This window comes from Misgurnus anguillicaudatus, chromosome 23 (genome assembly GCF_027580225.2).
Source record: "Misgurnus anguillicaudatus chromosome 23, ASM2758022v2, whole genome shotgun sequence".
NCBI lineage: Eukaryota > Metazoa > Chordata > Actinopteri > Cypriniformes > Cobitidae > Misgurnus > Misgurnus anguillicaudatus.
This window is the reverse complement of record NC_073359.2, coordinates 15,352,417-15,366,646: the sequence shown is the minus strand read 5'-3', so window position 1 is coordinate 15,366,646 and position 14,230 is coordinate 15,352,417. Positions and strand designations below refer to the sequence as shown.

Here is a 14,230-nt window from a genome sequence, read left to right as displayed (position 1 = left end):
GCCTGGGTGAACTGGGCGCTGTACTTCGCGTAGGATCTGCGATAACCGGGTATCAACTGCTCCACAGCTTCCCGCTCAGGTGAGGACAGGTCTGAATAGCATACAGTGGATGAGTCCGCCATTAGATCGGCAAAATGGTAACTAAAACCGGCACCTGTTTGTTGATTCTAGCGGGCTATATGCTAACACTGGGTGTTTAGCAGTGATAAATCGTTTCACGTGGGAGTACTGCTCAATAGTCGTCACGGTAAAGTATTCTTGAGATAAACGAATATGTTATATTATATAAATAGGAACAAGGTAGTCAGAAAATAGGATTTGGATGATAAACTCGACGGAGCTCTGATGCACGACGCTCACTCTGACTCTCACTCTGATTGTACACAGAATAGCAGATGGCAGTCCTTCTAACATCGAGTTGAGTTGAGTTGAGTTTCACTCCACATCGAGCGACGAGTTTTCACTGTAGCAGCCCTTCAACTTGGAATAAACAGGCTTGGGAGTGTTTCCAGACGGGTGTACTTTAATTGAGATGAATGTGCATAGCACCAACACCGTGAAAACTTAAAAAGGGAAATAACAAAGGCAATTTAGCCAGATATCAAATAATCCCTTTACAAATGCATCACATTAATTACAGCATAGCAGGTAACAGCCATTATATGAAATGGGTATCGTTATCATCACATGAACATAACAACAACATGAAATTAATTAACATAAAAATAACACATGAACCACATACCTTGCTCCGCATATCAAAGGGTGCTAAAAGTGGTAATCCAGGGAAAGCTGCCGCCATTAACTTAAATTAGAGATTGGAGAGCTAGCCATTAACTTAACTTAAACATTGGAGAGCTAGCTAGAAACTTCACAAATTATTCTTAAATTACTTCTGCCAAACGAATCAAGCACTGAGATATAACACTTCAAAAAACATCTTTAGTTGAAAGTTACAGCAATATTTTTACGAGCTCTGGCTCTAAACATGCATCGTCTTGTAACATGACTTCACGTGCTCTCTATTGAACAAGGTAGAGCACGAGCGTAAGAGTGTGAGTGAAGATATTAACCCCTCCTACCGATAGCATGATGTCAAAATAAAAGTCACATGAAACAAAAGTATGAAACAGAATAATCATAATCAATAATCAAGGGGGCCGAGTAACTGGGTGACTGTCAGGCGGCAAAGTCGTTTCCGGTGCCCACCCAAGACCCCCTAGTAATTTCAAACAGGTTCGATATTCTATGCAATTCACAGACTGAGACGTCTGTTAAAAGTGCCTTGGTCATTGGAGATTCGATACTTAGGAACGCGAACATTGAGGCACCAGCCACCATAGTCGATTGTATACCGGGAGCCAGGTCTTCAGACATTAGATCAAAACTTAAAGTGCTGGCTAATGCTAAGCGTAAGTTTTCTAAAATTGTTATTCACGCCGGCACGAATGACACCAGACTCCGCCAGTCGGAGATCACCAAAGATAATATTAAAGAGATATGTGAAATTGCTAAAACAATGTCAGACAATGTAATATGCTCTGGTCCCCTCCCCGCCTACCGGGGGGATGAAACTTACAGTAGATTATTGTCTCTTCACGACTGGATGTCAAAATGGTGCCCTCAGCATAACATAGGGTTTATAGACAATTGGAAGCATTTTCGGGGGAGACCTGACCTGCTAAAGAGAGATGGCCTCCATCCGTCTCAGGAAGGAAGGGCGATTCTCTCTATAAATCTGACCAATAGTCTTACTTCTAATACTGTCTGACTATCCAGGGTACAAGTCAGGAAACAGACGGATCGGCTTAACCGTCCGTCTGTTAGCTGCCGTGATATGTCAAGATCACTTATATCCCAGCACTTCGACTCAATCTTACCAGAATATCAACACATTTCAACTGTATCTGTTCCCCGAACAAATAAATACAGAGCACCGCTTGCCAAATCTGGTACAAACCTGATTAATATAAAATTAGAAAACAATACATTACCAGATGAACCTCGAATGTTAAAATTCGGCCTTCTTAACATTAGATCGCTTACCAATAAAGAACCTATTTTCAATGAAATAGTTACAGACCAAAACTTAGATGCACTCTGTTTAACAGAAACCTGGCTTAAAGCAGACGACTACATTAGTTTAAACGAATCCACCCCACAAGACTATTATTATAAACACGAACCTCGATTAAAGGGGAGAGGGGGTGGTGTAGCTACAATATACAACAAAATTTTTAAAGTAAACCAAAAATCTGAAGTAAAATTTAAATCATTTGAACTAATGTTGTTAAATATGGAAATAACCGATCGTAACCACAAACAGCTCTCTTTTGCCTTAGCTACAATCTATAGACCTCCGGGCCACCATGCAGATTTCCTTAAAGAAATAGCAGATTTCCTGTCTGAGCTTGTAGTCACTGTAGATAAAGCTCTTATCGTTGGTGATTTTAATATTCATGTGGATAACCCAAAAGATGCACTAGGACGTGCATTTATGGATGTTCTAAATTCTCTCAATAGACTAGAAAACTATGTTGGTATCAGTGGTCAGGCGCTAGCCTGGTTAAGGTCGTATCTAACCAATCGCTATCACTTTGTTTATGTAAACGAGGAAGAGTCATATCACTCCATGGTTAAATACGGTGTACCGCAGGGTTCGGTTTTAGGTCCTATCCTGTTCTCGTTATACATGTTACCTCTAGGAGACATTATCAGGAAACATAACATAAGTTTTCACTGCTATGCGGATGATACCCAGCTTTACATCTCCTCACATCCCAGCGAAACACACACGTTTTCTAAGCTAACAGACTGCCTTAGCGATGTTAGTGACTGGATGGCACATAACTTTCTTAAGCTGAACTCCAATAAGACAGAGATACTTATTATTGAACCGAATCGCTACAAACATAATATGTCAGATTACAAGTTGCACATAGATGGCTGCACTGTGGTGCCATCTTCCACGGTTAGGAACTTAGGTGTGATGTTCGACAGCAACTTATCCTTCGATAGTCATATCGCCAACGTCTGCCGCACAGCATTCTTCCATCTTAGAAATATCTCGAAAATACGCCATATACTGTCTACATCTGACGCAGAGAAGCTTATCCATGCTTTTATGACCTCTAGAATAGACTATTGTAACTCGCTACTCGGGGGATGCCATGCAAATCAAGTAAACAAGCTTCAGCTAGTTCAAAACGCTTCCGCAAGGGTACTTACTCGATCTAAAAAGTATGACCACATAAGCCCAATTCTGGCATCTTTACACTGGCTACCAGTTAAATATCGCATACAATTTAAAATATCACTAATCACCTACAAAGCTTTAAATGGCCTAGCACCCTCAGATATCTTAGATAATTACTATCAGAATACAATCCATCACGCACACTACGGTCACAAAATTCTGGTCTCTTGATTATCCCTAGACTATCAAAAGTGTCTAAAAGTGGAAGGTCATTTTCCTACTTAGCCCCTAAGCTCTGGAATGATTTACCAACCGATGTCCGAGAATCAGACACAGTCGATAATTTTAAATCTAGACTTAAAACTTTTCTCTTAAACAAAGCATTCGCATAATTTGTCTAGTACAAGTACTTAACTCGAAATAGTTATCTGTACGGAACAAAGCACTCGCGGTCATAACACAGACCAACCAAATAAATAAATAAAAACCTTATCTTAACCTATAGTCGGATTGCGATTTTGGAACTTTCGTGCTCTTGTGAATAGTATGCCATACAAACCCGTTTGCCACTGAACCTGCATTAATGACGACAGTGGGGCCTCCAGCCTTAGTCAAACGGGTTGGCACGTATGGTTGGGTTGTGATTTTGGCGCTTTGTGTGTCTTGTGAATAGTATGCCATACAAACCCGTTTGCCACTGAACCTGCATTAACGACGACAGTGGGGCCTCCAGCCTTAGTCAAACGGGTTGGCACGTATGGTTGGGTTGTGATTTTGGCGCTTTCTTTGTATTGCAAATAGTATGCCATACAGACCCGTTTGCCACTGAACCTGCATTAACGACGACAGTGGGGCTTCTGGCCTTAGTCAAACGGGTTGGCACGTATGGTTGGATTGTGATTTTGGCGCTTTCTGGTGTCTTGTGAATAGTATGCCATACAGACCCGTTTGCCACTGAACCTGCATTAACGACGACAGTGGGGCCTCCAGCCTTAGTCAAACGGGTTGACACGTATGGTCAGGTTGCGATGTTGGCGTTTTCTCGTGATCTTGTAAATAGTATGTAATATAGACCCGTTTGCCACTGAACCTGCATTAACAACGACAGTGGGGTTACAGGCCTTAGTCAAAAGGGTCGACAGGTTTCATTTTCTCTTAAAAATCGGAAGGTGACCCTTAGTTACCATATATACCGTCGCAGTGGGCCCCCAATTTGCAAAATCCTCAACTTTGGATAATATAATTATGCCGCAATAGTTAGTCTGTCTGAAACTAAGCTGATTAAACCACATCACTGTGTGACACATGTGAACGGCCCCTACGCTAATATGATTTTGTTGTACTTTTGTGTAGATTGTACCTTGGGGGACAGAAATGGACCCCTACTGTACCCCTATTTCTGACAGTGTAAATGTACACTCAGGAAGCAGCAGTAGCGACAGAAAAGGCATCATAAAACAGGTAAATCTAATAGACATGTGTGTCTTTCTTTCAGAAAGTTATTTTAGAATCAGTGCGACATTGTCTCTCATCTAAGTTATATTTCTGAACTTGGACGGCTGTTTCACGCGGTTCCGATTTAAAGCGCTAACTCAACAGGCAAATGACACCACACCGCGTCTGCATTATAAACTTTGACAAAACTATCGCCCGCATTTAAAAATGTATGAAACGCGCTCCGTCATGGTGCTTTGTGCAAGATTTATAGTCAGGTTGAAATCCGCCTTTCAAAAAGTTGCCCCAAAGATGCGCGCGGAGTTAATGCATGTTTTCTCCTGAGTCTGATATATGAAGCTATGCAGAAAATAAACCTGCGTTACTCAAATTCGTGACAATGACGATACACGAGAAAGGCAACAAACCTCTTAATTATAAAGTAGCACAACCCCTATTCCCACCAGACTAGAGAGTCTTTGTGCCATTCACCATGATCAGTCATCTTTATAAACTGAAAGCCCAGGTTCAGGTAAATTCACAGTAAAATGAAAATCTATTACACTGCAAATACCTTAAAATAATATTATATTCATATTATTATTATTATATTCATAATATTATTATTATTAATATATTCATATAAAAACTAAATCTACCTTATCAAAAAAATTATGCATGTACAACAACAGCATAATAGTGCCAATGTACTGTCTTAATATATGGCTGTGTGACGATATGGTTTGTTTCTATTTATAAAACAGTTCCAGTCCTTGATTCTGATCAATAGTTGTACTTTACTCCACTTTGCTTTGTGCCTAATACAAAAAGGCAGCCTCTCGTACCTTACTGATTACTTAAATATCAGTTTTACACATTTAGTATCAGAGGGTCCCTGCTCCATGCCTCTCTCATCTAAGGGGTCCCCGACCCAAAAAACGTTGAAGACCCCTGCTTTAGTACATTCATATGAAATATGCTAAAATGTAATTTAAACATGTATTTAGGTACCACTTGTAATAAATTTGAACCCACCTTTGTATGAAAGATTAGTACAAGTTTACTTCAACTGGTATACATTTTTGAAATGCGAGATAGTATGTTAAATGCATTTCTGTTGATATTCATGACATCTAAAAATAACACAGATAAGGACACCTATGTTTTTAAGATTATGATAAGTACTAAAGAAGAAATTTTGGTACAGTATTGTTCAAAATAATAGCAGTACAATGTGACTAACCAGAATAATCAAGGTTTTTAGTATATTTTTTTATTGCTACGTGGCAAACAAGTTACCAGTAGGTTCAGTAGATTCTCAGAAAACAAATGAGACCCAGCATTCATGATATGCACGCTCTTAAGGCTGTGCAATTGGGCAATTAGTTGAATTAGTTGAAAGGGGTGTGTTCAAAAAAATAGCAGTGTGGCATTCAATCACTTTTTTTTTGAAGAATCACAATTTTGTGAAGAAACAGGTGTGAATCAGGTGGCCTCTATTTAAGGATGAAGCCAACACTTGTTGAACATGCATTTGAAAGCTGAGGAAAATGGGTCGTTCAAGACATTGTTCAGAAGAACAGCATACTTTGATTAAAAAGTTGATTGGAGAGGGAAAAACCTATAAAGAGGTGCAAAAAATGATAGGCTGTTCAGCTAAAATGATCTCCAATGCCTTAAAATGGAGAGCAAAACCAGAGAGACGTGGAAGAAAACGGAAGACAACCATCAAAATGGATAGAAGAATAACCAGAATGGCAAAGGCTCAGCCAATGATCACCTCCAGGATGATCAAAGACAGTCTGGAGTTACCTGTAAGTACTGTGACAGTTAGAAGACGTCTGTGTGAAGCTAATCTATTTTCAAGAATCCCCCGCAAAGTCCCTCTGTTAAAAAAAAGGCATGTGCAGAAGAGGTTACAATTTGCCAAAGAACACATCAACTGGCCTAAAGAGAAATGGAGGAACATTTTGTGGACTGATGAGAGTAAAATTGTTCTTTTTGGGTCCAAGGGCCACAGGCAGTTTGTGAGACGACCCCCAAACTCTGAATTCAAGCCACAGTACACAGTGAAGACAGTGCTATCAGGACCGGGTCCGTTTTGGACCCGTTTATCTCACTTTCAAATTCAAAATCCCTTCTTACTGTAGGATAAAATAGGATAAACTAAACTAAAGGATAAAACCAAAACTATCACTAGGCCTGGCCACTGCAGCAATATAGAACCTTAAATCTGCATTGTCTTGTATTTTTAACCTAACAATATTGTAAATAGGTCTAACAGAAAAGTTTCACTAAAATATATCAATTTAATGTACAAAAGTAATTAATACTCAATGGAAATATAAAATTGCCATTTACATTTATGGACAGTTATAGCATATTCTGTTTTTGTTTAAAAATATTATTTTTGTGGTCAAAACCTAATTTAGTGCTTTATAGGTCCAGGTCAATGCAAACATAAAATACTTGATCTATTAGGCTACAACTTCAATGAAATGCTGCACTATGCACAGCTAAAACATCTGACAATGAATAACTGGAGAAAGACAAGTTGTTCAAAAAAACAAGTATGCTTATCATAATAACACCACCGAATGAAGTAAAAGTACAGTTTTTTCACTAGAAATGTACTTGAGTAAATGTATCCTTTAAAAGTACTAGTTACCCAAAACTGTAAATGGAATTCGTTACACACCTTTGGTTAAATCAGCCTGTTAACAGCCGCTCAAAATAACAGACGAGAAGATTGTCTTTACCAACCACACAGTCGCTTTGACTGACACCTGCATTAATTTAGTCACTGACTGACACCTGCATTCATTTAGTCACTGATTAGGTCACATGGCATCTTGCAGTGTGACCGTGAGTCTGAACCGAGTCAAACAATGAGTAAATTGCCAAAGATTAATTTTCATTATAAAGAAGAACTACGGTAGCTGAGAGGCCATTCTTTGTATTCTTTTTAAAATGTTTCTGAAGCCTGATGAAATCGTTATAAATGTGTGTTTAATACTGTAAAAGACCCTCAATGTCAGTCACTGACCTTGCCGTCCAGAATGAAAGACAACAATCCAACTTGAACCCATTTGGCGAGCCGTCTCTTTACTACCGCGTGGTTTTATACATCTTGCCGCTGATTGGGCCGACATTTCTGACACACCCACCAAACAAGAGAAAACGCTTCTAAAACCTGTTGCATTCCGTTGCACACCGTTTCCAGGAAACATGTCGTTCAACCCGGAATCCGTAGCAAAACGTTGTGCACCGGTGTGAGATTGAACGTGCCCCTGGTTTTGCGGTCTAGCTACGTTTTTTTTTTTCTTAATTTTGTCAAGAATTGACATTAAACCCGCCCTCCGGTGCCATTGTACCAATCGTAAAGGGCATGTCTTCTGGTAGAAAATATTCACACTAGGGCTGCACGATAAATCGCATGCTCACGTTCACAAAATACATGCAAGACACTCTCTTAAGAGAGTTTACGAGATTACGCATGAGATTATGCAAGTATCTGGCAAACGCGAGCATTTTATCACAAACCCTTTAGATGCATCTGCAGCAGACAAGACACGTGATAACATAGGATCACTCGACGCGCAGAACACATAGTTTGAAATTACGAACCACACACATGACGTGCTACATACCTATTGTGACGAACTTCGCATTGAGCGCCCTCGAAAAAAGAAGTCACCAGCCACCACTGCGCAATAGTGTCTTACAACAACCAATAAGGTAGGACAAACCTCATGGCATTGCAATTTACCTTTGCAGCTCTTAAAATGTGTCTTGATGGTAACATTGTATAAGAATAATTAGTCAAGAAAACGGCCACAGGCAGAAAATATATTTAAGTGACTGAGGGTGAAGCACTGGCCCGATTGGGCAAGTAACAAGTGTCTCTCAAACTGGTTTTGGGCAGTCCTTTATGTTGAGTCCTGACCTATTTTTTCACATGCTTGCAGAGAATGGTTTACCAAAACTAAGGCCCTGTTTACATTAGAGCATTTTAAATTGAAAAGGATCCTCGTTTATACTGCCATTTTAAAAAATAATCTTCATCCACACTATACACGACCATAAACGCATGAAACATGACCAATCGTGTAACTGGGCATGCGCATAAAAGTGTAAAATAACTTATTACTCTAAATTATTATAAATTATTAATAGCTTACCTTTGCGCATTTATGCAGCCTAGGGGTGTGCGATATTGACAAAAATTCATACCTGGATCATTTGCCGGCAACTACAACAAACACTATTTTTGAACTTATAAAAATGTGTTTGGGAAAGTCTTATATTGTTCTAGCTCCCCCCTACAATATTAATATGATTAATAGGTTAATGTTATAAACCAAACAGAAAGGTCTTTATGATTTAAAAAGGAAGCATTCAAGTGAACAGTAAACAGTAGCGAACTTGAAGCAAAAATACATTTCAGCAAATGCAAACTTCAATCAAACATAATAAGAGGTGAAGTATAGTTTTAGCCTACAGAAATGATTATTGCTTTAATGTAGGTAGTTCCTCTTCAGCCATTTCATGCTGTTATATTTATAATAGTTCATTGTTCGCAGTTAATGTTTAGGATCTTATAGTCCATTTGAAAATTTTCGTACAAACTGACTGTTTTCTTCAGAAAAAACACCAAATAACTTCCCTTACCTGTTACTGTTCAGTCCGTGTGTGTTCCCTCACACGCGTTTTTTGACAAAAAAGCGTGGACGGCTAAAGTATTAAAAATTAATAAACATTGATTAAAATTAAGAGACTATGAGAATATGAAAAGAAATTCATTTTAAAGTAGCAAACAAAACTTAAATTAAACTCGAAAATAATGTCTGACCCATTACAATTCTCCCCTTATATTGGCCTTTACAACGCCCTATGGCGTTTAAAATTACAGTCTATCTTTCGTAATAAGCTAACTAAATTTAAACAAAACATAAACACATTACAACAATATTCAAACCCAACAAAACTCAAACATAAAACAGACATTATCTATAAGGATACATGTTAAAACAATCTGATATAGCATTTATAATAGCTGGTTGGTAGATGTTTACTATTTTTGGCAAAAACCTCCATTGCAAATCTCCATTTACCTGAATAAAAATAATTTTTACTTTGAAAATGATGCACTGTCACGTTAACATCAGCTGTTCCTTTACATAAGACTCTGTCTACGTTCATTTACACTGCAGCGCTACCCCGGAGTTCTCAAACTAAAACAGGGTCTTCAGTGTTTATGAACGACTCCGTTTATAAGGGTTGAAAACGGTGGCGTAGTGTAAAAGAAATGCGTAAACGTGGCAAAAGTCATGCGTTTTAAAAGGTAAACGCATTAATGTAAACATAGCCTATGTTACTGGGTTGTTCTTTTTCACATATGTAGGTTGATAGAAGCACTAGGAACCCAATTATAGCACTTAATCAATTCAGATTTTCATATGTCCCCTTTAAAAATATTTAAATTGCTAACTGATTTCCAACAACGTGACCACAACAGGAAGATTATGTTACTTAGTAACGTTGAGACGACAAATCCAGGAATTTCTCTTTTCTGGTCACCATAACATTACTAGATAATTGACGTAATTGACATTACGTAACAGTCACTTATTTTGGCTAGCTGGGAGGTGTCCGTTTCTTTCATATCAACATTTTCATGAATCTTCACATTTACGGCAGACAACTTTACAAAAAATTTACACAAAAATTTGTTCTGCTTCATGAATAAGACCTATTGTACGGAAAAGCAGTAGCATGATTTTTATTCTTTAGTGGTATAAAGAAGTTGCCACTAGAGAAGATTTTCTGCTACAACCACTGCTAGAGATCTAATTGGTAATTTGTTACTGACAGATATTCATCCATGGTTAGATTTTTCCATTATTGTAACATTAACATTGGGGGATGCTGTCTAAAGATTTTACTTAGAACCCTAAAAAATACCTATATACCTGTGCAGAAAAATGATGTGCAATCGATTCTTCCTGCCTAATCTGTCTTTTTCATAGATGTTCCAGTAATGAAATGATAGTCTCCGGAAATAAAGGAGGTTGGTAATTAATGGCAAAGATGAGGTTACGTGTACCCAAATGGTTTGATGTTTGAGGTTCATGGGTCAAATGTGTGACTCACCATTATGTGACGTTAAATGGTGGATGGAACAACTGTGGGGACAGACAGCTGATTGTTTACATTGCCTTGAAAGGAGTTGCAAGGACTTAACCTGTGTCGTCTAAACCATTTTATCATTTAATGCATTTTGAATTAATTTATGTAAGTGCACAGAGACAATATAAATGGTCGTGATGGTCCTCCTGTAGTCCTGTTAAAGAGTTGAACACAATACACGTTTGTCTCAAGTCTCAAAGCGTCCTGGCTCTTAACACAATGGTTAAAGATCGGATCTTTCTACTATCTGTTACATGCTCCATCTTAATGTTGCTAGTTAGCTGTGATGATGTTTTGGAGATCCGCTCGCCTGAAGATGACATGAAGGCTCAAGAGGAAAAAGAACTGGTAAGACATCTTTACATGTGATTATCAGTGATTTTAAAATGACAACATTAAAGACAAATAAATACAGGGAAATTATATTTTTATAGATTGAAGCTTTGCAGGAGGTTCTTGAAAAACTGAGAAACAAACATATTCCCACTGCAGAAAAGAAGTTTGGTTGGGTTCCCTCAGTAAGTTTATTTAAACCATATAACACTTTAATATGATAACACATTCCATTGTTTATTTCTCTTCATATTACCTTCATTTATTTTGAAAATGTATTTGCTTTAAAAATGTATGTACCAGATCCAGAGAAATGCTCAGTTTCAGATGCTTAAACTTTAATAATTAGAACATGTTGGAAATGAAGAGTTAAACATCTGAGTAAGGGATTGACAGTTGCATGAGGGTGTCAACAGGCCTTTTGGATTTTTTATTTTTTTTTGAGATTTTTTAAACATTTTTAATAGGGTAATACTGATGTTTTCCCACCCACAATGTTATCACGCCTTGGATGATTATGTTAATAAAGAAATTGCAACATTGTCAAGTTTTATTAGTATTATTTTAAAGGCTTTAATAAGCTTAATATAATTAAGTTTTATTAAAATAAAGTGTTGTTGCTTTTGTACGTCTGCTGGCTCACACCTGCTGGCTTAGATTCATACACTGGAATTACCAGGATTTCTTAATTTTAAATTATGAAGATTAATGTTTAAGTAAATTATTTGATGTAGTTGATTTATTAAGAAGCAAATCAGTTAAAGGATCTGGTCTTTTTTAGGTTAGGCCTGTATGTTAAAGCTTAACTAAAAACTTCACTTATTGTAATAAAAATTAAAAAATGTGAGTTTAATACTTTTAGTTTAATATATATATAAATATTTACAACAAAGTATTACCACTGTGGGCCCTATTTTAACAATCCAAGCGCATGGTCTAAAGTGCACGGGGGTTTGTACTCTAAAAATACTTTATTAGTAACAAACAGGAGATAAAGAATTTGCAAATGGGTGGAGAGCCAAAACGTTTTAACACTCGGACAGCGCCGTGAGTGTTTTTGAAAAGCATTACTTAAATAAGGTTCTCATCTCACCATATCTGCAGGTACAAAGTCATCAAATACAATAAATTTGTGGGGTAGCCTTTAAAAAACATTTAAAAATGAATGCATTATTCCCATTTGTTTAAATCAAAACATTCAATTATTTACCATGCTATAGCTGACGCAGTTCTTTACGCCATCTGACGTCTTGTAATCGGTCCTCATTTATGTCCAAGAGACTCAATAATAATTGTTAAAATTTTAATCCTTTAATTTTTATATTTAAAAATGTTGGTGTGCTGTTCATGTGTGTAATACGCAAACGGGTGTTGTTGTTTTGTTTATATGAGCTTATTACTAACACACTTCTTAAATAACAAAAATGGTATTGCGTCACTGACTTTAGTGCAGGTTTTAGTTGGTCAATGGCATAGTCTATTTTAGTTGCCTCAAAATAGCAAATCGCCAACAATGCACCTGAACACACCGCGTTTTGCGTAATGCATTTGCTATTTAAAAGACGTGCTGGAATTGTAAATGATAACTGTGCCATGCTAAAAACTAGCAATAAGAATTGCGTTGCGCTTTGCGGTGTATTGAGCCAGGTGTATGATAGGGCCCATTATGTTATTCATTGCTTTATTTAAAAAAAAAACAACAACGACAAAACCATTAAAAACACTTGAATAGATTGTGGTTTTTGAAAAAAAAAAAAGTATTAAATGTAAGTTCTCTGATGTCTTTAGTGCGATGCAGGTGAGCAGTGTGCGGTGCGGAAAGGCGCACGCTATGGGAAGCTGTGCAGCTGTCCAGGCGGAACCACCTGCAGCTTCTCCATCCTCAAATGTTTGTAAAGAATGGGTCACAGTTCAGCATTTTAACGCAGATGATTGTAAAGCTATTCTTTATTTCCCTTCACTGTTGTAATATTTTATCATCAGACATATAAAATAAAGGCATGCATTTTTGTAAATGTCTCTGCAATTTTATACGAGCTTGCGATGGAGACAAAAAGTGTTGCACACAATGCATGACAGTGAGTTAATAAGACGTCAGAAGCAAAAAACATGTGGGTGGGTATAAAGAATTTGCTGAAATAGATGCCACTGTCCTGTATTCTGGTGTCTTTTAATTAAACCTCAAGAGATCCTTGGGACATTTTGTGCCATTTTGATTTTTAAACCACCTTGACTGTGATGATTGGATATTGATACATTTTTTAATTTTGGTTTCAGTTTTTTTTTTATTAGCTTAAAATGGCTAAGCTACGCAAAAACCGACAAAAAGGGACAAAAAAATGCTCCATTGAAAACCATAGCTACCATTTTTGACCCCCCATTTATCTTAACATAAACTAATGCATACCTTTATGTCAATATATCATTTTGAACTACTGGCTTTCAAGTTTTGATTTTTATACTTGTCCACCAGGTGGCACTAATTTTAACCATTTCGCATCTTTTGCTGTTTTCTGCAGGCTGCACTGCTACTGAAATGATAAACCTTTATGCTGAAAAATAGTGTGTGCTTAAAAAAGTGTGTCTGAGTGGTAAGGGGTGGGGGTAATGTCGGAGTGGGGTCGGTGTTGAGTGGGGCAGGGGGGGCATATTCAACATATCCAAAGTCTTCTCTCTTTGAAGGTCATATTCTGCGTTGTAAACTAATTTAGTAATAAAAACAATGAGAGGCCAGAACCGAAACAAAATTAATTTTCATTTTGGTTCTCGCTCATGTTGTTTATGCAGGTACACTGCTATAAGTATGAACAATATAGCTGGAGTAGTAAAATGGTAAGCTATTACAGCACACATAAGGCTATAGAAATAATCATGCACTTAAAGAGCAAGGATTGTCTTCCTCAGAGGGTTCTGAGGTCGACACAGGGGAGGTAGAAGTAGATCAGCTGAAGTCTAATTCATCAGAGGGATCTTCAGAAGACTTGTCAGAAGGTGAGAGCGGACAGCGGAGGGGAGATGGAAGTGGCGGCAGGATGGATGTCAAAAATGAAAAAATCTTCTGGTCTCCAACAAACACGG

At 37.6% G+C, this 14,230-nt stretch overlaps 1 protein-coding gene across 1 annotated transcript; it reads left to right on the top strand.

Moving 5' to 3' along the window:
- The first annotated feature begins 10,313 nt into the window (after positions 1–10,313).
- Positions 10,314–13,716, top strand: cart1 (cocaine- and amphetamine-regulated transcript 1). Its single transcript, XM_055217521.2, has 3 exons — positions 10,314–11,167; positions 11,254–11,337; positions 12,941–13,716. The coding sequence occupies exons 1-3, from the start codon at positions 11,039–11,041 to the stop codon at positions 13,046–13,048; spliced, it is 321 nt and encodes a 106-aa protein (XP_055073496.1). The 5' UTR covers positions 10,314–11,038; the 3' UTR covers positions 13,049–13,716.
- Positions 13,717–14,230: the final 514 nt, after the last annotated feature.